Raw genomic sequence first — 13,418 nt, forward strand, 5'->3', positions numbered from 1 at the left:
GAGAAATCTAAATGATAACCCTCTGTCACTATTTCTGTGACCCATGCATCTGAAGAATGCTTCATCCATTCCTCCCGGAATCGAAGTAATTTGCCCCCTATCCAATCCAACGATTCCGGAGGTGATGCCCCGTCATGCTGAGGCGTGCTTCTCCCCTGAGGGTTTGTTGTGAGGCCTGTTGTTTTTCCAAGCGGGCCGGCCTTTCTCACCGACTTTGGCCCGAAAGTGGGACCTTTGTGGAGAATTGTTACGCCTTGAAAATCTGCCACTTTGGCCACGAAAAAATTTCCCCCTTCTATTTGAGGTAGATGCTCGGCCTCTGGTCTGTGGGAGAAAGGTACTCTTCCCCCCCGTCGCCTGGGAGATAATCTTCTCCAGTTCTTCTCCAAACAGACGATGTCCCTTGAACGGCAGAGAAGTGAGTGACTTTTTGGAACTAAGGTCCGCAGACCAATTTTTGAGCCATAATGTTCTGCGTGCTGCTACGGACAATGCTGAAGTCCGGGCAGTAATTTGTGAAGTATCAAGGGTTGTGTCACAAAGGTAACTAGATGCCTCAGCAATAGTCTGTACCGACGATAACAACTCCTGTCGGGGAACCCCGTCTAGAATGTCCTTGGCCAGCGACTCAGACCATGCCTGTATGGCTCTGGAGACCCACGCTGAAGCCAGGCAAGGGCGTAGAGCCGACCCTGCAGAGGTGTAAATTGCACGAAGGAACCCCTCTAGCCTTCTGTCAGAAGGGTCCTTAAATGCTGCTGCGTCAGTAACTGGTAATGTGGTGGACTTTGACAGTCTAGAAACTGGGGCATCAACTGATGGTGGATTAGACCAAGTATCAACTAGCTCTTTTGGAAAGGGATATGATTTAGAGAATTTTTTAGTCGCCTGAAACTTGTGTTCAGGGGAATTCCACTCATTCTGAACTAAACCTTGAAGTTGTTCATTTTCTGGGAAACATACAGCTGACTTATGTTGCCTCTTGAATAGGCTAGATGCCTCTCCTGTCTGTTTGGGCTTCTGGGATATATTAAGAACCTCAAGGACACCCTTAATAATCCCGTCTACATCATGAAAACTGTCACGATCCTTTCCCTCATCCTGATGTTCTTCCTCATCTGCGGATGAATAGTCAGAAGATCCAACCTCACCTTCAGAGTGAGAAGAGTGGAGCTCAGGGGAAGATTCGTCAGACACAGCAGAGTTGACAGTGTCCCCTCTTGCGTCGTTCACCCGTCTACGCTTGGCGCCAGTTTTATGGCTAAGCTGAACAAGAACCTTTCCAATGTTATCTGCAATGGCAGGCAACCCTTGTAATGATGCCAGAGATTGAGATAATTGGACTGCCCAAAGAGGGGGAGGAGGCTCTGCTGCAGCTCCAGAGTCTAAATCCTGAGAAACCGTCTGCGGAGCAGTCATAGCTGACGCAGCTGAGAGGCCCCCATGAGCAGTAGTATCCCCCTGCTCCAAGGAGCAAGACCCACAAAGCGGCTCAGCCTGGCCCCCTGGAAACTTTTTCTGGCATTTTGAGCAAGCAAGGTATCTCACCTGTGCTGTTAAGGGCTTCTTCCCCCCTGCCCTTGTGAACAGTCCCACTGACCTACCTTCTGCCATAGAATAGGAAGGTAGAGAGAAAGGGGCACTGCCTAAATCACCTCCAGACTTTTTTAGACAGAAAGAGTAGCTGCCTGCTGCTCTCCCTTCGGATCTCCGTTCCAAAATGGCCGCTGGAACGCAAGTTGCGTTCCAACCCGTGCGCGCATGCGCACATGCGCACACTTTCGCGCCCAAGAAAATGGCCGCCGGCGAACAGAGGAAGTGGAACGCATTGCGTTCCACTTCATTGCGCAGATAGACGGACCCGTCCACCTCCCTCCAGAGTCAAGCCCAGAGTGCGCAATAGACGCAGAAGGAGCCGAGGAGCAGGCAGAGCAGGTGCTGGAGCGGGAGAGAGAGCAGGGGGGAGGGGGGGGGAGAGGGGGGGGGGTCGCCCCCCCCAGGGGTGGGGGGGTAGCCCAGTAGGGGGGGGCCCCAAACCATAAGGCAACGTTACTGCAGAATACAGGAGATGTGCCACTTACCCCCACACCGGCCAAACCTTCTGCCCTGAATCAGTCAGTGCAGGCAACGTCTGGGTGGTCGATATAGCAATAGCTAGAGAGTGACCCCGGTGCGTTTCACCTCGTAGGGGGCTTCCTATTAAAAGACAGGTAACCCTGCTTTCAGGCCTCACCCCGGGTATCAGCCATGGGCTGAACGTGGAATCACACGTCGGTCCAACCTCCCGGGAGCAGGACACTTAAAAAACTGAATAGGAAGGTACAGTGTAGGGGGTAAAGCCTGAAGGGCACGCCCCTTAATTAATTAATTTCAAGTGTCCTGCCTCCTGGAGGATGGAGCTTAACCCCATGGTTCCCTGTGTCCCCCTAAGACGACAGAGAAAATCCCATTTAGAAAAATGCCATTCACGGTCTTGTATAAGGCACTTTGCTCAAACAAAATCCAAGGGCACAAATACATTAAATCAGCCTATGAATAGAGACAGTTCTGTCATACTTCTTTCTGTTACAGTTAAAGGGGTGGTTCACCTTTAAATTAACTTTTAGTTTCATATAGAATGGCCAATTCTAATCAACTTTTCAAATGGTCTTTATTTATTTTTTATAGTTTTATAGTTATTTGCCTTTTTTTGGATTCTTCTCAGCTTTCAAACGGGGGTCATTGACCCCATCTAAAAACAAATGCTCCGTAAAGCTATACATTTTAATGTTATTGCTACTTTTTATTACTCATCTTTCGCTTCAGGCCTTTCCTATTCATATTCCAGTCTCTTATTCAAATCAGTGTGTAGTTGCTAGGCTAATCTGAATCCTGGCAACCCTGCAAACTGGAGAGTTGCTGAATAAAAAGCTAAATAACTCAGAAACAACAAATAAACAAAGAAAACCAATTGCAAATTGTCTCAGAATATCACTTTCTACGTCATACTAAAAGTTCTTTTGAAGATGAAGATCCAAATTATAGAAAGATCCGTTATCCTGAGGTGCCTAAGGCATAGAGGAGGGGCAGACCATATTTGATTGACAGCTGAGATTTTTAAATGAACTTAGAACAGCTATGAATGCTTTATTAAAAAATAGAAATTGGATTTCATGTTTAATTTGAAAAGGACTTTTATTATACAACTGTGTGTGTCTGGGTGGCAGGTCCACTTTAAGCATTTTATTTTTTTGCATTGATGGAGTCCGCACTACACAATTACAAGATATTGATCAGCAACCAAACAATTGGTCTTCAGGAGTGCATCCTATTTCTACTCCTCATTTTAGGTAAAGACAATCTCCACTAGACAGTGTAAAAAAAATCCTTATCTTTAGAGATCATTGAAGCATACCGCCCAACATTTTGGAAACAGAAAGAGAGGGAAAAAAGATTTGCCACGCGGAGCCAATTAAGTTAGAAACTTTGTATATTTTTCTGGCTGTTCAGTGCAGTAGATCAAACATTTCAGTACTTATCCGGGACTGTGGTTTGAGCTGTCAAAAGAGGGACTGTCCCGCTCAAAACAGGACAGTTGGGAGGTATGCTGAAGAAGAGACCAAATTTCTGTTGTAAAAAGGCGGATAACTAAAGAATCTGATGAAAAAAAAAAGACTGAAAATGTACAAACAAAGAAAAAAAAGTTGAACACATTTGCCTGGTAGATACACAACAGCAGGGCACAACTAATGGTTAATGTTATTTTCACAATAGAACCAAGCTTAAAATCACATATTTGCTAAAGACTCCTGCTTGAAGTCTGCGCAATGTTCCTTGTTTCCCCACAATTACTAAACAATACATTAGAGGTTTAAAAGCTAAAAAATCTCAATTCCAAATGCACGTAAACAAATACAATCTGCTTTTTATGAATAATAATTGAAAGAGAAAATTGCTTTCATCCCTGCAACATAAACCTTTTCCAGATACATAATGTAAAAATCATTATAAAACTTCTGCGCTGGTGCATTACTTTCAGTATATTAAAAGGACATCTAGAGTAAAGTAATGCAAAACTGCAATTTAGATTTCTTTATTCCATAATATTAGCAGGTATTAAACTGCGGATATCATAAAATATATCCAGAGCACCTTTCGTTGTTTGGCTGGTGTGATGATCAGGCAGAACAGCTAAATTCCCAACTTAATCGCTAGTTTCTCTTCATCCTTTATCTACTGGATTCTAAAAGTTGACCCTTTGAGTGCTTGAACTCCATTCATCGGGAAAATTGTACCCGGCTGTCCAAAGTAGACAGTGATCCGCTTGTTTAATGAGCTTTCCAAAGCCTGTATCCCAATATGTAAGGATAGATGAAGAGTCAATGAAAGCAAACAATACGTACACCTAATTGTGGCACAGAAAAAATACCTCTCCTCACCAGAATGGACTCAAACAACTCTTGATTTTTTTTTTTCTTTTTAGTTAACAATTAACAAATATTACAGAACCATTTCTTGTATATCCTACCAATAAAGGAGAAGGAAAGGTTAAAATTAAGGAAGCTTTAAAAGAAAGGTCTATGTAAATACACAAGTAAACTCTCAAAGTAATGCTGCTCCGAGTCCTCTGTCAAATGAAACAGCCTTCATTTCATTCTATTGTGTACACATGGGCTTCTGTATCAGACTTCCAGTTTTCAGCATAAACCTCCAGGGCTAGGGCTTGAGCATGCTCAGTTTGCTCATCTCTCCACCTCCCTTTTCCATCCCCCCTCCATGCTGTAATCTGAGCCAAGAGCTATAAGTGAGCAGGGAGAAACTCAGGCAAGAAGTGATGTCACACCAAGCTAATATGGCAGCTGCTATCCTAAACAAAAAGATAGAGCTTCTAAAGCTGATTACTCATGTATGGCAAAGCATTCTGCAGAATAAATATAGTGTTATAATAATGGTTTTTTTTAAAGGGGTGGTTCACCTTTAAGGTAACTTATTATATTATAGATCGGCCAATTCTAAGCAAATTTACAATTGGTTTTCATTATTTATTTTTTATAGTTATTTGCCTTTTCCTTCTGACTCTTTGAAGCTTTCAAATGGGCGTCACTGTCCCCTTCTAAAAAAAACAAATGCTCTGTAAGGCTACAAATGTATTGTTATTGGTACTTTTTATTACTGATCCTTCTATTCAGGCCTCTCCTGTTCATATTCCAGTCTCTCATTCAAATCAATGCATGGTTGCTGGGGTAATTTGGACCCTAGCAACCAGAATACTGAAATTGCAAACTGCAGAGCTGCTGGATAAAAAGCTAAATAACTCAAAAACCACAAATAAAAAATGAAAACCAATTGCAAATTATCTCAGAATATCACTCTCTACACCATACTAATTTAAAGGTGAACAATGTCTATTTCAATCAAATATTTTTTTTACCACCTTTGTCTACTATGTCTCATTGAGTGTGCAACCCCTCTCCATTTCTATATACTGTTTTGGGTAACTGACTGTGGGATTACCTGGGGTTATTTGCAGCTCATATACCTTAAAAAAGTATTTTTTCTATTGTGAATATTGGGAGTGTCCTCCACCAACTTATTTTCACAATTGCATTTTTTTTTGGTGCCAACATTCACACATTCGAATTTTAATTTTTAAAACCTCCCGGGTTAATTTTCAAGTCAATGGCAGAGGTCCGTTGAAACATTTGAATAAGTTAATTGCCTTCCTGACATTCAATTTTTTTAGGAGGGAAAACAATTCGAATTTGATTTGAATTTTGGGGTCGGGACTATTCGATCTAATAGTACACATTCTAATTTTTTCTTAAATAACCTCCCGAATTTATTAGAGTAAAAAAAATACACATAAATTTGAAATTTGACCTCTGGTAAATCTGCCCATAAGCATAATAGATAATTCTAAGTGTGAGAGGGGGAGAAGTAAGAGAACTTGGCCAATTCGGAGAACACCTCAATCAACATCCTCCAGCTCTATCCATGGACCCCAAACCTTTCAAATTTCTGTGGACAGCCTCTCCTCATTTATGTTAGTTTCTATAGTGGCATGCTTTGCGAATAAGTTCCTCCCATATCTTCAGAGAAGGGCTCCAGCAATATTCCATGCCCATGCTTTGGTCTTTTTAGCATACATAAATCACATACTTTATGTGAAAAAAAGAATGACGTGGTTAATTAAATAAAATCTAAAAGGGAATCTACATGGTTTCAACAGGTACTCACCATCATCTACTATCCAATCATCATCCTGACGGTCACGGACAAGCTTAGAGTATTCTGCTTCATCAACCTCTTCATAAATGCTGGACACTTGCGCCACCTAATAAAGTGTAACCAAAAAATAAATAAAATAAATATATACTGGTCATGTGCAAAGACTGAAACAGGATAGAGCATTCGCACACCCACGGCAGTCCTTAGCGATTGTAGCTTGGTGCTCAGTATGAGAGGACACGGCAGCCTCCTAAGCAATTCAGGAAAAAGAAGATACTGGCACACAAAGCATTTGCAGCAGGTAAACCTTGCTTTAATTCAAAAAGTGCGGAATGTGCAACGTTTCGGGGTCACGCCCCTTTCTCAAGCATAACCTTTCTCATATGCTTGAGAAAGGGGCGTGACCCCGAAACGTTGCACATTCCGCACTTTTTGAATTAAAGCAAGGTTTACCTGCTGCAAATGCTTTGTGTGCCAGTATCTTCTTTTTCATGTGCAAAGACTCTCAGTGCTCAATCAGTATATGGTTTCAACCAAAAGGACCACCGTCAACATATCAAAGGAATAATGCTAAATAGTACTGGCTGTTCATCTCTATATAATTGTGCTTATAGAACTAAATAGGTAATTAGAAAGAGAACACCTTTACACAAATTACAATGAAGTGGAGTAACTTCAAAATGTGTAACAATATATAGTGGTGTATTTGTAGATTGTGAAAGGGAATGTACACATTCTACATTGAGTGCATTAGTAGAGGTAAAAAAATCTTTGCAATTAACGTAATTTCCACTGAACAGGTTTTTGTACCAAAAAAAAAAAAAAAACCCAGCAGCTTTTAGGTATCAAAGTTTTTCTTCATTACAAAAGCTTGAGCAATCACAAATAAGCCCCTTAAAAGGGTGGTTCACCTTTAAGTTCACTTTAAGGATGTTATAAAATGGCTAATTATAAGCAACTTTTCAATAGGTCTTCATTATTATTATTTATTTTTTTTTATAGTTTTTGTCTTCTTCTTCTGACTTCAGATTTCAAATGGGATCAATGACCTCATTTAAAAACAGGCTACAAATGTATTCTTATTGCTACTTTTTATTACTCATTTTTCTATTTAGAAACCCAATTGAAAATTGCCTCAGAATATCACTCTCTATATCATAATAAAAGTTAACGCAAAGGTGAACAACCCCTTTAATGAAGAGAAACAGATGCTGAGAGAGGAAGTGAAGAAAGACTTTATTATTTCAGAAACCATGAAGAATATTTAATTGACTGTATTTAGAAAGTTTATTTTCAGTATGATGAAGCTTATATTACATTTTCATTTTCACAATAGTTCTCCTTAAAGGACATACAGGTACATTGTAATGAAGAATTTGTGTTATTATCCCTTTAAAAATGTATCATCATGTGGTTTATACAGTTTACTTCCAGAAATTAAAAAATAAAATACAGCGGTGTAGCTAATTAGTGGAGTGGTAGAATTAGTGGATTAACTTTGATATGTAAAACATATCAGGCCCCCCACAGAGTGAAGGGGCTAAAGTACAATATCAGTGCAAAGTTTCAAGGGTGAAGTGGCCATCGGTACCAAAAAATTTAGCAAAATGAAAATTCCCAGGGACACCGCCAATTTTCTAAAAGGCGCAGAGGTCAATTTGCCAGTGAAATTTGCTGTAAATTAATGTCTGACGAAGTTTGCACAAAGTGTGGTGGAGCCTTCCAATGCAAAAATGTGCCCTTTAGTAAATTTGACCCTATGAGGGGATTTAAACATGCAAGTATCAAGAGAAACAATTGAGCCCCTTAGAAAAAAAGATCAGGAATTAAGTAAACTAACCTCATATTTGACTTTTTCACCAGCCTTTGCTCTTTTCAAGCGTTCCAAGGCTTCCTTGCGGCCTGACTTTTCTGTTTTTTCACGCCGTGAACGAGATGCAGCGAAACTTCCGGAGTCTGACATGTCTAAATGTAAAAACAGTGCAGCAAATGAGAGAAATCTTATACTGAAAGATACTCTTCATACAATAGTCTCAACGTGTACCTTGTTTCTGCCATTTCCATCGTACACATGCAAATCTAGCTACTCCATAACCTCCAAAGAATGAAAATAAATACAGAAGGTTGCCAGGTCTAATTTTCAAAACCAGCCAAAGTCGGCTACAAAACCAGCCCAAAACTAGCCAAGAGGCTCGTCAAAAGTACCACAAAAAGTAAATGTGCAGTGGAAAAAAAGGTCTTAAAAAAAAATGAATATATGTGAAAATATGCCTTTTTAAAATTTTCACTCTTTCACAAATTTTTCCATGAAGCAAAATGTGACAGCGTAACTTCTACACAAGAAGCATGCTGGGTATTTTAGTCTTATATTAAAGGGCACCTGTTGGGTACAAATGTTATCCCCAACAAATGTGCCAAGCCTAAATCTCCCAATGCATGTTGGGTAATGTAGTTTTTGTTTAACAATTTGCCAACTGCCAAGTTTAAAGGGCACCTATTGGGTAAAAATGTTATCCCCGACCAAAGGTGCGGCCTAATAGAGCCCACATTCCAGTTGGAGATAACAGTAGTTTTTTTTAATAAAAAATGCCCACATGCGCATGCAGGTGACACAACATGGCTGCTTGCACCGGGAGCTCCCTCTCGTTCCGGATAGCGAAGCGCTGGTGGGGGGCCTTTTACTACTACTGTTATCTCCAACGGGAATGCGGGCTCTATTAGCCCACACCTTTGGTTGGGGATAACATTTTTACCCAACAGGTGCCCTTTAAACTTGGTAGTTGACAAACTGTTAAAACAAAAACTACATTACCCAACATGCATTGGGAGACTCAGGCTTGGCACATTAGGGCAAGAATATATAAAAAAAAAAAAAAAAAAACTTTGGTTGGTTTCCAAAGTACAAACCAGTCAAAGGGCCAAAAAGTAGCCCAAATCCTAAAGCTGGCCATAGACGCAAAGATCCAATCTAGGATTCGTACGTCTCACGTACGACTTTTGGACCATATGTGGAGTGCACCGACATTTGTCGTACCATGCCGAACGGTCATATGGTCGATTGGCCGATCGTATCTCTGCGTGTATTGCCGATCTGACGATATCCATGAAAACGCTGATGGAAGTACACGACAATATCCATGACCTCTGACGGAAGTACGTAGGGCCAGTCACAGGTTGAACGTATGGGAACATTAACACCGAACGTTCGTGGCCCTACATTATGTGACAAAACCCTTTTTCCCCAAACATGTTACTATGTAACTTAACTATATAGCTGGTTATCAAATACTGTCATCCTTTTAAGAAACATACCTGAAACTCAAGACAAATTTGAACAATAAAAATGTTTTATTTCTCACGTTACTTGTGTTTTGTTTCATACCTTGGCTACTTTGTACTTTCAAAATCCGCCTGGGATTTAAATAAGTATCTTAATTTAGCTGAAAACAGCCAACCTGCTGCAGAAACTGCCCAACCCATAGCGTAACCTAGTGATCCCCAACCAGTAGCTTGTGAGCAACATGTTGCTCTCCGACCCCTTGGATGTTGCTCCCAGTGACCTCAAAGCAGGTGCTTATTTTTGAATCCCAGCAGGACCACCATCAGAAATCACAGGGCCCCATACGACAAAATTTCATGGGCCCCCTGGGCGGCTCCCACCGCAAGTCCCACCTACAGGTCCGCCCCCAACCACACAGTTAAAAAACAAAAAAAATATTGGTGGCTAACGTTCCCACATGTTAATAAAAAAAACCAGTGGCCAAAATTGGTGGCCAGGGCCCTCCCCCCCCATTATGAGAAAATTGGTGGCCAGGTCCCCTTAAACGTCCATGCCTTCCCGAAGTCAGCAGCTCTCAGAAAGATGGGGGGCCCAGATAATCAAATAAATGTGACGTGGCTGGGCCCCCCTTACCCTCGGGGCCCCTACAACTCTCCCCCCCCCCCCATGGCTGCCCTGAATCACAGTTTAATTGCATAAAAATGAAGTAGAGCCTCCTATAGGCTGCCAGTCCACACATGGGCTACCAAATAGCCAATCACAGCCCTTATCTGGCACTTTTTCATGCTTGTGTTGCTCCCCAACTTTTTATGAGGTCTATCGGTAAAAAAAAAGGTTGGGGAGCCCTGGCCTAACCCATAGCTGCTCCTTATCTGATCTGCTGCAGCAAATACCCCAGTGTGCGAGTGTCAGACACATGTCGGACACACAAGTCCACACGCTAATGAGGCGGCAGAACACTGGATACAGTGTAAGAGTGAATAGAATTCCATCCGGCGTATGGTCCTTTCTAGGTGCAAATAATCAATATCTGTTCCTAAACAGGATTACTAGCGCAAGTAACGCTGTACTAAGACCATTAACCCACAGAATGATATTTTTAGACAGATTGTACCTACCGCCCAACACTTCCACTTTTCGCGGGACAGTCACAGAGCGCTCGCTTGAACTTCCCGCAAGCGCCAGACAGCTAGTCCCTACGTCACAAGTCTCATCTCGCGAGAGTACGGCGTCACGTATATAAGCGCGATGACGCGGAGCGTTGCTACACTTTGGCAACAACAAAGAGCAGTAGCCGGTAGTTTGTAGTTGGGACGACAGGCTGCTGTTTTTCTGTTCTGTTTAGTTAAGGGATAAAGAAGCACTTGTGTTTCGTGGTGGTTGGCCATTTCAGAGTCCCGTTCCCAATATTTGGCCGCTATTTACAAACTCATTGTTTTCTTGTCGTTAGAACACACCAGGGAACCAAGAAAAGACAATTGTATTTTTCTTGGGGAGGGGTGCTACAAAGATCTCGAGGGCTCACCCTATAAGCTCTACTCTCATTATTTCACTTGGTCTCATTTTTCCAGCTTTTACTTATGCCAAGGCAAAAAAGAAAAAAAAACTTCCTGCTTGTTACCATCAGTACCCGCTAGACAGGGCCGTTTTAAGGGCTTGGTGGGCCCTGGGCAAAGAGTCAACTAGTGGGCCCCCCAAATTTTTGAAACCGGTCCTGCCTGCCCGTGTTTCCTCCCTACATCTTTCTCCCTCCCTGTGTCCCCTCCTTCCATCTTCCTCCCTGTGAGTGTCGCCTCCCTGTGTGCGTCCCCTTCCGCCATCTTCCTCCCTCCCTGTGTCCCCTTCTGTCTTCCTCCCTGCATGTGTTGCCTCCCTCGCCCCATCCCCTCTATTTTTCGGCACAGTGGGCCCTGTTTAATAAAAAATAATGTTTTAAAGGAGAAGGAAACCTAGTCGGCGCAAAAACCCTCCCCCCCTCCCGTGTGTTGACCAACCTCCCTCCATCCCCCCGGCCTACCCGTCCCGCTGGGCAAATGCCCCTTACTTGTTACTTACCCTTCTACGCAGGTCCAGTCCACGGAGTTCACAGACGACATCTTCCACACAATCTTCTTCCTGCTTTGACCAGCGTTTTGGCGCATGAGCAGTAGGAGCATTTCGCCGATACGGATCTACTGCACATGCGCCAAAAGTCACAAAGTTTTCCGATTTCAGTGACTTTTGAGGCATGCGCAGTAGATCGTACCGGCGAAATGCTCCTACTGCGCATGCGCCGGTCAAAGCAGGAAGAAGATCGCTTGGAAGAAGATGGCGTCGGTAAACTCCGTAGACTGGACCTGCGCAGAAGGGTAAGTAACAAGTTAGGGGCATTTGCCCAGCGGGACGGGTAGGCCAGGGGGGAGGAGGGAGGGTGGGCAACACACGGGAGGGGGGGAGGGTTTTTGCGCCGACTAGGTTTCCTTCTACCTTTAAGTTATATACATCCTTGGCCCTGTTGGGTTCATTTGAGTGCCGGATAGCCCTATTTCTTCATTTTGCCTATCGGATTGTCGCTCCCTGGAGCTGGGGGGCTGGTGCACCTGGACCACACGATCGACTTGGTGAGCTTTTTACTTTTTTTCTGGAGCACCATTTATTTCTTTGTACCAACCAACAGTAACCGCCCCCACCTGAAGTCAACAAAAGTCTGCTCAGATTTTCAACTTGCGACGGACCAAATGAATAAATAAAGTTTTTATTCCTTGTTTCCTTGTATTTCTGTGTGAGGTAGAGGAACATTTAGGGACAAAACAATTGCTAACTAGGGAGACAATGGGGCAGATTCACTAAAGGACAAAGTTGCCGCTGCTAGCGAAAATTTGCCAGAAATCTAAGCTGCAGGGACATCGCCAATTCACTAACTGGCGTAGACGACAATGCGCTAGCAAAAGAGACCGTCAGTTGCGTTCATTCCCACTATATGGCCAGGCAACTTTTCGCACTGACAAATGGCCTAAAGTTTAGATTTTACTGAAAGTTACCTCCTTCGTCTGAGTTTCCTTCGCTACCTTAGACCAGGCAAACTGCTGAAACGAAGCTACATCTTCCTCCATCTGATGTCAGGGACCGAAAAGTCATAAAAAGTGAAAAAAAACACTGGTGACTTTCCTTTTTTTTAAACTGGGATTGCCTTCAAAAGTCCGAACTATAAAAGATTTTTGTGTGAACATTTTTTAACACATTTGAGGGGCCTGCCAAACATATTTTAGGGTGGGCTCATGTCTTTAGAGGAGCTTTTATGTCTTTATTAATCTCCCTTGGACATTTGGAATAAAAAATGGCGACTTCAACCATTTCCACCAACATCTCTAAAAAAGAAGTGTAAACAACTATGCAGAAAGTCGTCAGCGTTCGGCACCCAGGATGCAACTTTAAGTGACGTGGAGCACTTCTTTTAAATATTAGTTGAACTGAACCTTATAATTTGACATTTACACCCTCCAGAAGGCTCAGCTTTACACGTTGGGTGCCACTCCCCTTCACAGTCTGTATATATGTGTATGTGTGCACATGCATGCACATGTCCAGGGCACAGGATATTGGCGCTATGGTGATTTCAAGAGCTAGCAATTATCCTGCATGTCTCCAGTGTTCACAACCCATTCTGATGCAGCATGCCACCCATGGAATTCTTCCATTCCAAACACTGGTGCTCAGCCACCTTTTGGTGGTTTATTGGTGGGAAAGCATTTGCAGGATATTAGTCGCCTGCCCTGCAGATGAGGAGATTTGTTGTGGGTGACTAATCATGTGCCATCACCCTTAGTTTACAAACTCAAGTTTCTGGATAAACTCATAATGTAATTTCAGTTTGGTTATCCAGTGATAACTGGTTATGACCAGACCAGACTAGTCACACAATTAAGGTGGCCATACACAGGGAGATCCGCTT

At 42.7% G+C, this 13,418-nt stretch overlaps 1 protein-coding gene across 1 annotated transcript in view; it reads right to left on the reverse strand.

The window, feature by feature from the left end:
• Positions 1-10,823, reverse strand: part of LOC108705797 (DNA polymerase alpha catalytic subunit-like) — a 125,018-nt gene extending 114,195 nt beyond the window's left edge. The window contains exons 1-3 of the mRNA XM_041583551.1: positions 10,606-10,823; positions 8,048-8,172; positions 6,217-6,313 (exon numbers count right to left, since the gene is read on the reverse strand). Coding sequence (XP_041439485.1) covers positions 6,217-6,313; positions 8,048-8,170 — 220 coding nt within the window. The 5' untranslated portion in view covers positions 8,171-8,172; positions 10,606-10,823. The remainder of the gene's footprint in view (positions 1-6,216; positions 6,314-8,047; positions 8,173-10,605) is intronic.
• Between the last annotated feature and the right edge of the window lie 2,595 nt (positions 10,824-13,418).

This window comes from Xenopus laevis, chromosome 2S, assembly GCF_017654675.1.
Source record: "Xenopus laevis strain J_2021 chromosome 2S, Xenopus_laevis_v10.1, whole genome shotgun sequence".
NCBI lineage: Eukaryota > Metazoa > Chordata > Amphibia > Anura > Pipidae > Xenopus > Xenopus laevis.